Genomic DNA, 17,027 nt, shown 5'->3' with positions numbered 1-17,027 from the left:
ATAGAGGGGCTAACTCTGGCTGCATGAGACCAAGCCTTAAGAATAAAAGCAGACTAATTGAAAAGACAGCAACAGACAGTAATGCAAAGAAGCTGACAAAACAATGGACCACCTAGATCACTGCTGCAAGAAGATCACACAGACTGATTACAACTGCATGACAAATTAGCAACAATGACACATTGGAATATCTGCAAGAAATACTGTTTGCCTCTATGGAGGAATTGGTGGCACTACAAATTAGGCAAAGTAATAGAAAATGAAGTGTCGGACACGACTTAGCAACTGAACAACAGAAAATGAAGAAGGTAAAGTGTTCTGGGACTTTAGAACTCAAACAAACACCTACCACATAATACCCCAGCCCTAATAATTATCAATAAGAAAAGAAATCTGGATCATGGACATGGCAGTAGAATTGAAAAACAGAACTGGATAAAACAAGAAAATATAAAGAGAAGTAGAATGACTATGGCAAAAAAAAGCAAAGGTAGTACCAATAGTGATAGGTGCATTGGATGGTATTCCAATGGTGGTCCAAAACTATTGGACCACCACTGGAATACCATCAGCACTGACAAAAATCACCATCAATCAATTGCAAAAGGCAGCCTTACTTGGAAGAGTTTACATCCTGCAACAATACCTTTAACAACAACAAATATCAATGCATCAAAGTACTCAGAAGGACTCAAATATATGAATAAAATGCTAAATCCAGTCTAAATATCTGGCTGACTGAACAACAAACCATAATAATAATAAACACATATCTATTGTTTTATTTTTTTTAAAAAAACAAAGTTTATTATTTTTTTCAATTAAAACAAGACAAACAACACAAAACAGATTACAAATCTTCAACAGTGACAAATTGTGATTCCTCATTTTTAACATTATTTTGTGTTATAATTACAACTACTATATTATATGTAAATGTGTTTGCTACTATTCGTGCTCAACTTCTTTACTATTTACTATACATTCAGTTTTCACTCAATCCATTCATACCAATATTCCCAAATCTTGTAATACTCTTGATAGCTCTTTATCTTTTAAGGCTAAAGTTAATTTATCCATTTCTGCACAACTCATTATCTTTTGAATTACCATTTCATCTGGGGGAGTATAATGTTGTTTCCAGCATTGGGCATATGCCAATGTGGCCACAGTCAAAATGTGTAATATTATATACAGTATTTTATGTTTCTAGCATATTTTTCCTCAAATAATCCTAATAAAAACAATTCTGGTTTTAAATCAATTTGTTCCTTCGTGATTTCTTCCAGCCATTTTTTAATTATCAACCAATATTTTTGGGCTTCTGGGCAAGACCACCACATGTGATAGAATGTACCATCTTTTTTTTTTTTACATTTCCAGCATGCCGGCTCATATTGGGGTTCATCTTCGCCAATCTCGAAGGGGACAGATGCCATCTATAGAACATTTTATAGGCATTTTCTTTGTATGTTGCTGATTTTGTAATTTTATTATTCCTATTACAAACAGTCCCCCATGCTGCCAAATTTATATTACGTCCAACATTTGAGCTCCAGGCTATCATATTACCTTTAACTAGTTCTTCTTCTAACTCTATGTCTATTAGGTAGTTATAAATTTTGGATTTTTTTTTAATCTGGGCCTTTTATCTAATTGTTGTGGTTTCACATGTATTCCATACTCTTTTATATCCCTTCTATACCTATTTTGCACTTGGAGAAAAGCCGACCCGTCGATTTGTATCCCTTGTTCCTGGAGGTCGTGCCATGTTTTCAACTTTCCTTGTGTATCTAATAAATCTTTATATTTAATCATCTTATTCATGTCTAAATTATTGGGGTAGATCATCGCTTCCATTGTTGATAGCCACAAGGGGATTTTTGTATAATGTTTTTTCCTGATTTTATTCCAATTACATAATAAAGAATCTCCAATTAGGTGTCTGTGGAAATAGTTATGTTTGGGAGTTCCCATATCCCATAGAAAGGCATGCCAGCCCCTTTGCAAGTCATGACCTTCTAAAATCAATACCCTTTTGTTGGTTAAATTCACCCATTCTTTCAACCAGACTAGAGAGGCTGCACTATAATATAGCTGCCAGATAAATTTTGCAATACTCCTATTAAGCTCTACAAAATAATTTTTCTGTATTCTAATCGGCATTGTCTGAAATAGATATATACATTTTGGTAGAATGGTCATTTTTATGGTGGCAATCCTCCCTAATAGGGAGAGTTGCAATTTGGCCCATAATATATCTTGTTTTTATTCGAATTGTTTTAAAGGGAGAAAAGTTAAAAGGAGAAATGTAAAATAGAGGTGACACTTTGAGAAATATTTAAATAATTTTAACACCACATTTTTTTATTAAATTAACCTCATCACATATTAACATTTTGTGACGGGAAGAATTTTTATAACCCAAAAAGTTACACACTGATTTTATGTAATGGTATGTGAGAATATCCTGGGGGAGGGGAGATGCTGCCTAGGAAAAGATCAGACGATAAGGGGGAGCCCGAGGCTGCATAATAGGCAGAGAGAAAGAAACTCAGAAAGGAACCTCCCTAGCTTATATCAGGCTATAAAAAGGGACTGCAGGAGATTTGCACTTTCAGACTTGCAAGATTCTGTTAATGTAGCTTTACGAACTAGCTCAGCTTGTTGTGTTTCCTGTCTGGCCTATCTAAGAAGGTTGACATTTTAATAATAAATATAAACCTAATATTACAGCTACCATGAAAAATAAAATGAGACTAAGGATTATATGGGTACTGCTGACACAATATTTGAATCTGATAAGGCCCTACATAAATAAGAATGTTTTCTTCCTCTTCCATCTCATCACATTTATCCTGATTACATAATACTTAGTTAAATCAAAATCACAGAGGCTAGCCTTCTTTTCCTTGAACAAAAATGACTCTCTAAATCAGGAGTTCTCAACCTTTGGTCCACGGACCACTGGGAGGCCGTGATGTTGTCACAGGGGGTCTGCAAAGGCTTGAAGAAATGTTGTGATTTAAATCTTAACTCTTGGGAGTCTGTGGCCACAAAAAGTATTTAAAGGGGTTCCGTGCTGAAGAAAAGATTGAGAACCATTGTTCTAAATGCTACTTTTATTATTATAACTTTCAACATCCTTCACTACTGATGTAATAATGCTCAGGCTCTTATAGATGGAGAATTATAGGTTCCCGATTCCAGACCTAAAGAATTACATAATTGAAAACGTGGACCGGTTTCAAGCCATATTTGACCTGTTGTCAGCTTTGGAAGAAATATTATCGTGTTTCTCATATAATAAGGCCGTCTTTTCGGGGGTGACTTAATTCCCCCCCTTGCATCTTAGGGCGGGCGGCGACGGCTTGGATGTTGACCTCGGCGTTGGTGGGGCACGTTGTATCAGGGTCAACGCAGGCAGCACCATATCTGGGTGTGCAACAAAAGTACTTCCTAACAGCAAGCCCCCCACCATTTCCCCCCCATTTCGCATGTTTTAATATAGGCCTTAATTTGGGGGGAGGGGCTTAATTTCATTTCATGCCTATAAAACATGCTGGGACTTCCTATTGGGGGAGGCCATATTGTTGGAGAAACAGGGTAGTACCAGAAGCTTCCACACTGCCATATTCTTGAGCCTGGGAAAATGGGAGGGGGAATTTCATGGAGTGTATGTGGTTAGATGTGATAGCATTCTTCTTTAAAGTCAAAGTCGTATTATTTCTGCACCTGGCTGAGGAATGGTTGAGGGGATGTCTCAAGTTTGGATGGATGGTGATTGGGGCATGTGATGCAGTGACGGGTGCAGGGGGTGGATTTGTAATGTTTTACTTATTGGAGGGAAACCTGGAACTTTCAGATTCAGGATTTCCCATATTGTGCCAGTTTACTACTCTAATAAAAGGAAACTTTGAGAACATGTCTGTCTCGGAGTTATTGATTGGAGTTGAGGTTTTCTGGAATGCTGACACCTGTTCTACTATACATTTTTCAAACAATAAAATGACCAACGTAGAATATAGAGAGAAGTTGCCAGGCATTGTGAATTATTATAATTCTAAATTCTTTAGCTAATTAGGTTGCATGAACTATTACTAGTCTACTTTTCAATTTTACAAGTATTTCACTTTCATTTTTCAAATTCACTAGAAGATACCAAGAATAATTTTAAATAGATATAACCTATGTTATTTTAAAGTAATTTATACTATCGTTTAACGCAGATAGTCCTTGATTTACAACCACCATTGAGCCTAAAATTTATGTTGTGAGGATTTTTTAAGGTGAGTTTTGCCCCCTTTTACATCATTTCTTGCCACAGTTGTTAAGTGAATCACGGCAGTTGATAAATTAGTAATGTGGTTGTTAAGTGAATTAGACTTCCCCATTGGTTTTGCTTGTCAGAAGGTTGCAAAAAGTGATCACATGACCCCTGGATGCTGCAACAGTTGTAAATATGAACCAGTTGCCAAGCATCAGAATTTTGATCACATGATCATGGGAATGCTGCAAAGGTTGTAACTAAGAACCGGTCATAAGCAAACATCTAAAAACTAAGCACACAAACACATCTTCCCAATTATTTATTTTAAATTATTTTATTTTTAAAATGATTTTTCTAAAAAATTAAAATGAAACCCAAAACATTGATTCACATTGTATACCATATTTTACCATGTTTTGCTGCATAATCTTCAATGTTTGGAGATTATATCACATATTGGCATAATACCAATATATACCATATAATACCACATATCGAACACAAGGCCACATTATGGCTTAGCAGAATGCATAAATTTAACAAAGAGGAAACACTTATTATTTATTATCTATTATTATTTAAGTCTCTAAGTGCAAGGACATCATAAGAAAATGCTGTATTTCTAGCTGCCAAGGAAATTACTTCTGAAACTGCACCTGAGAAATTATCTTAAAAGTTTGGGAAGGGATCATCTAGCCCAGAATTGAACTCAGGGTCAATGAAGGAACTGAAATTAAAGTACACACAACATATTATTACTTTGTTGTTGTTAGTTGCGAAGTCATATCCAACCCATTGCAACCCCATGGACAACATTCCTCCAGGCCTTCCTGTCCTCTACCATCCCCCAGAGTCCATTTAAGCTCACGCCTACTGCTTCAGTGACTCCATCCAGCCACTTCATCCTCTGTCGTCCCCTTCTTCTTTTGCCCTCCTCAATCTTTCCCAGCATTAGGCTCTTCTCCATGAGTCCTTCCTTCTCATTAGGGGGCCAAAGTGTTTGAGTTTCATCTTCAGGATCTGGCCTTCTAAATAGCAGTCAGGGTTGATCTCCTCTAGGACTGACCGGTTTGATCACCTTGCAGTTCAAGCCACGGACTCGCAGGAGTCTTCTCTAGCACCATAGTTTAAAGGCCTCAATTCTTTTGCGCTCAGCCTTTCTTATGGTCCAACTTTCACAGCCATACATTGCAACTGAGAAGACCATAGCCTTGGCTATACGCACTTTTGTTGGCAGGGTGCTTTTTAGTATGCTGTCTAGATTTGCCATAGCTTTCCTCCCCAGGAGCAAGCATCTTTTAATTTCTTGGCTGTAGTCCCCATTCTGCGGTGATCTTGGGCCCAGGAAAATAAAATCTGTTACTACCTCCATTTCTTCCCCATCTATTTGCCAGGAATTGAGAGGGCCAGATGTCGTGATCTTAGTTTTCTTAGTGTTGAGTTTCAAGTAAACTTTTGCACTCTCCTCCTTCACTCGCATCAAGAGGCTCTTTAGTTCCTCTTCACTTTCTGCCATTAGAGTGGTATCATCTGCGTATCTGAGGTTGTTGATATTTTTCCCGGCAATCTTAATTCCAAGTTGTGATTCATGTAACCCCGCCTTTCTCATGATGTACTCTGCATATAAGTTAAATAGGCAGGGTGACAGTATACAGCCTTGCCAAATTTCTTTCCCAATTTTGAACCAATCAGTGGTTCCGTGTCCAGTTCTCACTGTTGCTTTTTGATCCACATATGGGTTTCTCAAGAGACAGATAAGATAGTCTGGTACTCCCATATCTTAAAGAACTTGCCACATTTTGTTGTGATCCACACAATCGAAGGCTTTAACATAGTCAATGAAGCAGAAATAGATGTTTTTCTGGAACTCCCTAGCTTTCTCCTTGATCCAGCATATGTTGGCAATTTGATCTCTAGTTCCTCTGCCTCTTCAAAATCCTTCCTGTACTTCTGGTAGTTCTCGATCCACATACTACTGGAGCCTAGCTTGTAGGATTTTGAGCATAACTTTACTAGCATGTGAAATGAGTTCAATGGTGCGGTAGTTTGAACATTCTTTGGCATTGCCCTTCTTTGGAATTGGAATGTAAATTGACCTTTTCCAATCCTGTGGCCACTGTTGAGTTTTCCAAATTTGCTGGCAAATTGAGTGTAGCACTTTTACGGCATCATCTTTTATGATTTTGAATAGCTCAGTTGGGATACTGTCACCTCCACTAGCTTTGTTGTTGCTCGGACCTTCTAAGGCCCATTTGACTTCACATTCTAGGATGTCTGGCTCAAGGTCAGTGACCACCCCGTTGTGGTCAGTGACCATCCCATTGTGGTTAGCCTCTACTTAAATTTATCCAATAGAAGAAGGGCTATCACCTTTTTGGATATTTAGTTCTATCATCAAAATGTTTTTAACAAGCTTTTCCAAAACATTCAGTTGGAATTTGATTTTCTGTATCTTAAATCCATAAGTCCTGACATTTTCCATGAGGTGTCTTTTCCTGAACAGGATCCACATTTAATTGAATCTGTCAAATTATGACCACAGAAGCACTCAATTATGCATCACTTAACTGTGACAAATTTCTTCTCTCTTGTATGTGCATGCACTAACCCAATGCACAAACCAAAGGGCAGAGTTGGTATTGGGTGATGCTACTTATATCATTTTCTCTTATTACCCCCTGCAGAAGCCTTTTTTTTTTTTACAAGGTGATAGTATCTTTGTCAGTTTTCAATCCTAAACATGATCAGCTACTTCAACCTTTTGTATCTCTGTAAGAATTTGTAATCCCTTAATGATTCTCAGCATCCTCCCACTTCTGTTTCAGTTTTGCTCAATTCTTCTTAAAGTGTGGTGACCAAAACTAGACACAATATCTGAGGTGAGATCTGGTCAAAACTGAATAAGGTGGAATTATATCCCATGGTTTGGAAGCTATGTTAGTGTAAATTGTCACTGTATTTGCCTTTATAGAACTCATATTCAGATTTTTTTCACAGGTATTTCATTAAAACAGATCAAGATTTTTCTATAAAACCTCTATAGAGTCCAAAAGTACATAGTATATTCAATGTACTTGAAATAATAACTCCATATAACTTACTGATTCTAAATATTCTTAAAGAGAAGTCATTCATAAAGGTAGTATGTGTTTGTTCCTGACTTGGGTCACTCAGTAACACAAGTAATTTACCAATTCTTTTCTAAAGTTTTTGAAGATAAATGGAGGGAATTTCATCAAGCTTCAAAAAAATGCGTAGGATTTCTTATAAAACATGTCCATGCCATAAATGGGTGGCTAGGTAGGTGGGTGGAAAGAAGGAAGATTAATGTTGCTCATGGGTTATCCACCGTCTTGAATAAATTTGTATATAATTCCATTTGATGTTCATACCATCCTTTCAACACTTTTATAAACCAAAGGATGATTAAATCCAGTACAAATAAATTTAATCCACAACTTCTCCAATTTCTTCTTTTGTAAGAAAGCAAGGGTTAGTAAAGTTGTTTTGTATAAGCTGCAGTGCTGTCTTTTTTGTACAATCTTCTGTACAAATACACAAAATCGTCAATTTATTAATCAATGTTCTTCCAATTAAAATGCTTTGAAGATCTTACCTACACCATTTCCTAATTGGATTATCACATATATTACTATAAAGTTTATATTTCATTTTGACAGTTTTCTAGAATTTCAAAAAAATAGGTATATCTTGTTTTAATCATTTGAGATTATTTTATTGCTTCCTAATGCAATAATTCCAAACCACTAATTGAAAGTATCATAACTTATCTGAACACAACATACATCTCAGCTGAAAAAAGTGTGATTATCATTTTACAAATATAGCGAGACTCAGTTCTCTTCCATCTGAAACATAGTATGAATGATTATCAAGAAACTGATTTTTTTCAATTTTGTTACTAATTTTTTCAACAGTAAAGCAGACTCTATAACTTCTTTTAAAAGTCCAAGAATATTTGTAAAGTTTCTATACCTAACCCAGCTTCAGTAATAGCCTTAGTTAATCTTTCAATTTCAGTTAAGATCCAAATGGTGTACTTATATAAAGCACCTGCCATAGTCTTTAATACCTTAATTTGCTTTCTCAAGCATTCTTCCAAGTTCTTTAATTCATAGGGTTAGCTTTCTATAGCCCAATTAACATGACTGAGTGATAAACTAAACACAATGCAGCTTGGAGGGGGCTATTCTGTGCAATCAACAGTATGAGTTACTAAAGTCATAAGCAATTAATAAGTTCCATTTCTGGACAACAGATTCAAGAATCCCCAACATCAGAAAAAAGGAACTGTATTAAATTGTCCAATGACCTTCCTAGAGAAGAACAATTCAGAAAATATATGCACTTATGAAATATCAGTTCAAAAATCCCAACAGATTGAACCAGCTGCTAAGTTATTATATTACTGACAATTCCCTCAAATAATTTGCTGGTACTGTCCTCTAAAGATCCCCCAAATCTTTGGCGTCTTTAGCCATAATTTACTTTTATAATCAACATAATCAACTAATCTTATAATCAACTGAGGTTGCAGATCACTGGATCAAGGAACAAATCAATTCAGAATTCTCATTCAAGACACAAATGTCCAAGCTCAAATGATATTGGGGACACATTATGCAAAGTTTTTAGTTCTCTTGAGAAGTCTGGAAAAGGTGGAAGCAAAGAGATGATCAACCACAAGATGGATGGACTCCATTAGAGTAGCGACTATACTATTGTTAGATCTAAAGGACCACAATGGGGGGGGGATAATTCTAGATTAAATCTAAGTGGTCTCTCTTAAGAGTGAACACTTAATGGCACATAATCATCAATCAAGATTATTAGTTCAAAAACTGAACTCTACTCACTCATAGATATGGACTACTGTCCACTGATCAGCTGCAAACTGGAAATTTCAGTTCCTAAATTCTTCCTTCTGCATAACTTTGAGTTCCACATTAAGAGTACAACACTATTTTATTATAAATAAAGTTATAAAGTCAGTGAAGCACAATCCCTAGTAATTGAGTTAAAGAGTTGTATCCTATGTTTTGTATTACTATTTCATATATTTTAGTAATTCTAAGGTTCCAGACTCACATGGCTGCTAATAAGTTAAACTCACAAACTTATCAAACCTGTCTACATTTGTCCATGGTAGAAGAAAACTAGCACAGGCTCTTCAATGAGTTTTACCTCCCAAATGAATTAGAATGGTTTCAAAAATTTAATGCAAGCATTAACCTATATAAAATACACCATAAAATATATATTAAAAAGAAAAGAAAAACCAAGAAATTGCACCTGAAAGGAATCCCCCATCCTGTGCCAGTACATTGAAGATTTATAAATGGCATCAAAAGACTGGAAATTCAAAGTTAAAAAAGTCACCTTCCTCCATCTCAAGCAAAGCCAACGAAGCTATTTACTACCACTTCGTCCAGCTGGGCATCCCTCAAATAAAATAGCATGCGTTGGAACTAGCCATCCCCCCTCCATGCCACCCACCCACAAAAACCTCCCCAAACTTGTCCATTCTGCTAAAGAATGCAGAGTTAATATTAGTTTTGGATGTTTCGTGTGTTGTGCATCAACGCAAGCTGGCTCGCCAGGCAAAGGTGTCAATGTACTTTCCAAAGAGAGGAAGATAACCCTTACTTTCGCCTTCCCATCCACCCACCCACCCCACCCAAAAGCGGGCAGAACTTCTACAACACATTTTTTTTTTTTTTGCACACTACTAAAAACCACTTTTGTGCGCAAGGAGGAGGTCCGGGCAAGTCGCGGCTGTCAGCGCCCGCTACCTAACGTCCGGCACCCACCCTTTTCCCCTTTCCTCGTGGCGAGACCGGAGAGGGTGAAAGGGGTGGCCGTGGAGTTGAGGGGGGTCGGGTTAAAAAAAGAAGAAGAAGGGGGAGCGAGAGAAAGCGCAAGCCAATGGTTACACTTTACCGTCTCCTGCTTTCAGTCATATTTCCGTCCTCCTCTAGCGAAACTGGGGGAGGGAAGAGAGGCAGTCTCGCAGTTTGGAAACAGACACACAACATACACAACACACAAACATACACACACACACACAGGGCCCCGCCAAGAAAAGCCAGAAGCCGAAAGAAACTGAGGAGAGAGGGCGCCGGATTTTAAGCCCTCACACTCACCCCCCGAAAAAAAGCGTGTAAGGGGTGGGGTGGGGGCTGGCTGGCGGGAATAAGGAAGGGACGAGGAGAGAGGGGGGAGCATCGGGGCTGATTACCTCGTAGAGTTCCTCGGAAGCCATGCTGAGGCGCCCGCCTGCCGCCTGCCTCCCAAGGTGGAGTTGGGTGCTGGTTTGGAGCTACTTTTGTCTCACTTGGGGTCTTGGTGTGGCCTCTGCCGCCGCCGCTTCGCTTTTCCTTCCCCCAGCCACCCACCACCCCTCCTCAGATATGCGTGTATTCTGCCTCGCTCCACAGCGCTCCTCTCCTCAAATGCCCGGGCGCTGGTGGTGGTAGTGCTGCTGCTGCTGCTGGTGGTGGTGGTGATAGTGGTGGTGGTGGTAGTGCCTCTGCCGCCCTCCTCCTCCGCGGCTGGTGGTGCTTGTGCGCAAACCAAGCTGCGCAACGGGGCTCGCTCACTCACACTCACCACTCACACTCTCTCGCGCACACTTTGCTCGCGAGGCGCGGGAGAGCGGGGAGAGGGAGGAGGAGGAAGAGGAGGAGGTAGCAACTGCAGCGGCAAGGACTCCCTGTACCCGCCGCCGCCAGCTCCACCACCACCACCACTCGGTGTCCCTTCCAGCGCCTCGCTTCGGCGCCCGGCTGACTCTCCCTCTCTAGGATCACTAATCGAGCGCAGAGAAAGCGCCACCCGGCCGGGCTCTCGCCTGGTCTAGCGCCATCCTCTTCCTCCTCCCCCTCCCCTCCTTTGATCGCCCATTGTCTCCTCAGCTGAGCGGCGGCGTGAGGGGGCGGCCGGGATTGGGCCAATGGCCGCCGGGAGAAAGGGGGAGGAGCGACGAAAGGGGAGGAGGGAAAAAAGGAGGAGGGAGAAAGTGGTGAGGAGGGGCCGGGTCTGCCATATGCATCGTTGGAGGAAGTGGTGGTGTTGGTTGAAGAGAAGAGTGAGCCCAAGTTTTGAGGCATCGTTGGAGGAAGTGGTGGTGTTGGTTGAAGAGAAGAGTGAGCCCAAGTTTTGAGGCTCTTGGGACATTCCTGGCCAGAGCTCCACCTCCCATGAGGTTCTAAGGAAGGAACAAAAGTGCCTTTCTTCATCCTTGTCTTCAGTCAAGCTGACACATAAGCTCATCCCTCCATTTTGTTCACCCATTAATCTTCATTTCCATTGGTATCTGAACCCCCAGTATTGTGCATCCATTTAGTTATCCAGTTACATTAATTCACTAGTTTCTCCTCTGCCTCTTCCCTTTCCATCTCTTCATTCCTATATTTCACTTGATTCCCACCTAGCTCTGCTATCTCACTTTTCCTTAGTTACTTTGGCAAATAATGTTCCGGGCTGGCTGTTGCTTCCTCTTTTCTATCTACTCATTTGCCTATCCTGTCTACATTTCACTTCCATTCATCTCAATCTTCTCCTGTATTTTTGCTTGGTCTTTGACCTCTTTACCTTCTTTTGGTCTCTTGCAATCCCTTTTTCTAAGAGTTCTCTCATGCAATCAACAGTTGTCCTTCCATCACATTTCATTTATTATCATATTCTTTGGTTTTTTGGTTCCTACCTGGTATGCATTCTCTAACTATTTGGATTGTGCTCTGCCATTTTTATTCATCTACAACTTTTTTCTGGGTTTATATTCACAGCATATAATCTTATTTTGCTTCTTTTATCTCACTGTTCATCAATTCAGCATTTTTGCATCAATTTTCTTTTTATGTACTATCCATCCTTTCCCATTTTCTTAACCAACCCATTCTATATGATGTTGCATACTTCTTCTTTACAAATAATCCCTAGTCATCACCCTTATACAATTTCTTTGTTAATATTCCCATTCATCTTTACTGTCATTATCATCTGTTTTTATTTGTTGCTGTCTCATAAACACTTCTATTGTCTATGGATTCCATCTATCCATTTGGTACCTATTGGTATCTTAGATTATTTATCTTTTATATAGTGACACATTTTGTTTATATCAATTCCTGTCATTTTATATAAAGCATCCAGAATTTCAATTGGTTATACATAATTGTTTTTCTGCCTGCTTGTACAGACTATTGTAAATATCAGTGGGCATTGTGAACAAGAAAGAATACCAAAAGGAGTTGTGAATAGCTTCTTAGCAAATTTCATGCCAACTGAAAAAAAAATTGCCTCTAAAATGACTAGCTAAAAGCCTATAATCTATCATCAATTAAGGCAGAGCCCTGATAGATACACTTTATGATTTTCAAACAGGTCTACAAGGGAAGTAGTATCAAGAATAGTTAAAACTGGAGTTTTTATAGTTTGGGTAATGAATAATTTAGTCAATTATTTGCATGTGGATACAAGATTTCAGCAGTAGAACTAATGTGATGTTGATCATGGTTTGGGGACTTGGAATATGAGAGGAATAAATCTACAGGCTATGAATTAACAGCTGAAAGCAAACTAGGTGTATTGTATGATGTCTACCAGTCCAAAAGGAAGGGGAACTGTAAAATAGGAATAAAAATAGTGTGATTTTGAGGAGTCGCCTTGATGAATATATGGAGGTATAGATTTAATAGTGAATGAGAGAACTGGAATGCATGTCAGAAAGTTTGAACTGGAGTCTTATAGGTTGTTATGGGAAAATATGAAAGTAAGAATTCAGAGGTAGTTGCTTGTTCTGCTTCAATAAAGATAATGAAAGAATCACTCAGACATGAGTTTTGGGAAATTTTGTGCAACATTTTGAATGAACATGATCCATGGGAAAAATATTCTGTTAGATGACATGAAAGGATAATGCAATGACTTAGAAACATAATGCAAAATGTTTTATGGCCACTAGAGATGCCAAAGAAGAAGAACGAAGAGAGAATTCTGTATTGACCAAGTATGATTGGACACACAAGGAATTTGTCTTGGTGCATATGCTCTCAGTGTACACAAAAAAAAGATACATTCGTCAAGAGTCAAGAATAGTAAGAGTTAATAAGAGTTAATAATAGTCATAGGGTACAATAAGCAATCAAATCATACTAGGAAACAGTCAATAAAAATTGTAAGGATACAAGTGAGAAGTTACAGTCATACAGTCATAAGTAGGAGGGGATTGGTGAAAAGGAGAAGATTAACAGTAATAGTAGTGCAGACTTAGTAAATAGTTTGACTGTTGAGGGAATTATTTGTTTAGCAGAGTGATGGCGTTTATTAGGAATTGATAGTCACCTAACAATTGGGTTGAAAATACAGTATATAAACCAGGATAGACATTTAAAACTGTCTCTTTAAGGGAATGCTAAAATTGTAATTGGGCGTGGTTCCTCAAACGGCCATAAGATGGAGTCAGAAACCTGGGTTGTTTAGTCCTGTTGTTGATTGTTGCTAGTTGGTCCATGTTCTGATGTTCACTGTTTTTGGTTCCTAATTTTTTTCCCTATTGACTGTTGCTGATCAAAGTTCTTCTTGGATTTGATGTAAGTCTGTTACTGAACTGTTTGTAATATTGGACTTTGTTTTTGGATTATCCCTGGACTGAATACTGACTGCCTTAACTGTGTATGACTTGGACTGCTTTTTGGACTTTACTTAACCGTTTACTGGAAGTAAAAACCTACATTTTACTATACAGTGTATCTGTATGCTGGTTGTGTGTTATTCCTCACCACTCTCACTACGTCTCCCTGTGTGCACTCATTCTCCTAACGGGGAATTACTTCAACAGCATTTAGGGAAAAACTCTCCTTGTGTCTAGTTGTTCTGGTGTGCAGTGCTCTATAGTGTCATTTTGAGGGTAGGAGTTGAAACAGTTTATGTCCAGGATGTGAGGGGTGTGTAAATATTTTCACAGCTCTCTTTTTGACTCATGCAGTATACAGGTCCTCAATGGAAGGCAGATTGGTAGTAATTGTTTTTTCTGCAGTCCTAATTATCCTCTGAAGGTGTGTCTATCTTGTTGGGTTGCAGAACCAAACCAGACAGTTAAGTGGATGAGAATAATGACTATTTGGTGATTACATACTTGGAAAAATGTCTGCTTGTTTCAAACATGTGATTTAAGCCTAATTGAACTCATAGTACATCTGATAAAAGAATTAATATAAATCATAGAGCATGATTGATTTGATTGTTTATACTGAAACACTGAGAGAATAAGTGAAGCATATGGTAGCATGAGAAACTTTAAATGAAACATAGACTATTCTTGGGTAATGTCAAGAAAGGATCTTAGGAAAAAAATTGACAAGAAAAAAAGAGGAAAAGTGAATGAAATCAGAGTATAGGAAGATAAGAGTCTAAAATATTAGAAATATATTAATGTTTCAACTAAATAAGTGGAAATAGACATGGGAAAGATGTGAAATCTGCTTGGGAGAGAATGAAAAGAATTGTGTTATAAGTGTGTGGAGCTTACACTAATGAGAAATATAAAAAAGATGTGTTATGGGATTAAAATATGTGGATGAGAAAATGCATAAAAGAAAGCAATTGCTAAAAATAAGTTTTTGTTCCATGTACATAAAAATATAATCACAAAAATATAGTAAAAAAAAACTTAAGATAAAAAGAGACAGAGATTTTATGGAAATAAAAAACTGACTTGGAATTAGGCAACCAAAGCTAAGCAAGGAAGAGAATTAAAAATAAAGTGATAAAATAATTTTGGATAAAAGTAGAATAAAGGAATATTGGGAGTATTTTAAAAAAATCATATGTAATTATAGTGACATGTTGAAAACTAAAATTGAAATAACTCTACAAATATTAATGTCAAGAAAAGTATAATGAAAAAGAAATATTGTTGTAAAATGAAGAAAATGGCAGGGCTACAAATTTAGATGGTAGAACTGGAAAAATGTTAAAACGTGGTTATGGTATAGTTAAGAAATGGCTGTGCAATTTGTTTATTAAGTATGTACAGACTACTTCTGTGCCAGATAGTTGGGAAAATGCTGTTACTGTTCCCTTCCATAAAGGGAAAAGTGGCATAAGTGAATGCAAAACTACCTGGCAATGAATTTATTACATGCGCCTGGGAAGGTATTTGGCAAAATTCTGATCAAAATGGTACAAGAAGTACAAAATTTGGGAAGTTAAATATGTTTCTTTGCCAAGCAGTGGGTATGTAGATCAGATTTGCTCTTCAACAGGTCATTTACAAATGGAAGGATATAAAAAAAAAAAGAATTTATGTCAATTGAGGAAAAAATGTATTATAAAATAAATTATGGAATATTTTGAGTACAAAGTTAAAAATTGGTTGCTGAATAAAAAGCAATATATGATGGGAGTAAACCATGCATGAAAATTAATAGAATTTGTAGTAAAAGGATTCAAATGAGCATTGCAAAGGACAAGCATGTTTAATACATTTATGAATAAACTTATTGTCAAAAACCTATAAGTAATCCCTGTGATCCTGGGAGTGATGATAGAGTTTTGTTAATAGAGATGTGAACATGTATTCTTTGTTAATGACACAAATAATGTAATGTTGTTGGTTAAGAACTTGAATAATTGGCTGCAAATGTTAAATGAGAATATAGATTTGAAAGGTGATATTTGATGGGCAGATAAGGTTACAATTGCAAGATATGCATACATAGACTAAAGCAAAAATATGTACTATATACTTTGATAGACTGATTTCTAAAGATGGGAAATTGAGAACTTTAAGATTGCAAATGCTGATTAAAAGTTTGTATGTCATCTGTTGTGGAAAATGAATGTTCCTTGAAACAACTTAGAACATAGTTAAGTGAGCTTGTTCTAGCTGTAACATGGAAGTGAAGGTTGGATATATCAGGAGATATATAAGAATAACATAGAGGAAATGGAGTATCTAAGGAGTATGATAAAAAAAAGACAAAGTCAAGAATGAATAGGTGCTGAAAAAATTGTATCAAAAGTAAGTCACACAACCCACAACTCCACATCCAACCCTACCTCATCCAATCCACCATCACTCAAAACTAGGCACGCATGCCCCTAACTACCTCTATTCCAACTACAACTGGCCTTAAATGCAAGCTACTCAATGCAAGAAGCCTTGTGAATAAAATACCTGAATTTTTCCTCTTACTAAATATGGCTAAATTCGACATCATATTTGTCTGTGAAACATGGCTCAATGCATCTCTCCCTGAGTCCATTACCACAGTAAGAGACTATCATGTTTCCTGATCAGATCGTGAAATCCGTAGAGGAGGTGGTGTTGCTATCTTCTATAAAAAGTCCTTACATCTAAAAAACATCCAAGTTACCCAAGAGCTTGGTCTTCCTGAGACCATCGTCTGTGAACTGTCCTTAAATATCACATTTTGATTCTTACTATGTTACAGAGGCCCTGATTATGACATCTAACATGTAAACAAGCTAAATTCACTACTAACATGGGCAACATCCTGCCCACACGCTTTTATCTTTCTTGGTGACTTCAATCTACCTCACATTAACTGGACCCTAAATGAATGTAAAACTGAACCCATACATGGAACCTTCTACAATGCTGTAACAAACCTGGGACTGGAACAACTAGTAACCAACAATACTAGACTTAACAACTGCCTCGATCTCATCTTCTGCAATAGTTTGAATTCAATTTACGGAATACAAATTA

At 37.7% G+C, this 17,027-nt stretch overlaps 1 protein-coding gene across 1 annotated transcript in view; it reads right to left on the bottom strand.

The window, feature by feature from the left end:
• The window catches only part of CDYL (chromodomain Y like), a 163,702-nt gene extending 152,450 nt beyond the window's left edge, over positions 1 to 11,252 (bottom strand). The window contains exon 1 of the mRNA XM_087961241.1: positions 10,530 to 11,252. Coding sequence (XP_087817367.1) covers positions 10,530 to 10,553 — 24 coding nt within the window. The 5' untranslated portion in view covers positions 10,554 to 11,252. The remainder of the gene's footprint in view (positions 1 to 10,529) is intronic.
• Between the last annotated feature and the right edge of the window lie 5,775 nt (positions 11,253 to 17,027).

This window comes from Notechis scutatus, chromosome 3 (genome assembly GCF_049901735.1).
Source record: "Notechis scutatus isolate UNSWTSFEM ecotype Mainland chromosome 3, rNotScu1.2, whole genome shotgun sequence".
NCBI classification, from domain to species: domain Eukaryota; kingdom Metazoa; phylum Chordata; class Lepidosauria; order Squamata; family Elapidae; genus Notechis; species Notechis scutatus.
Note: the sequence above shows the minus strand (reverse complement) of the source record. Positions and strands in the feature narration are given on the sequence as shown.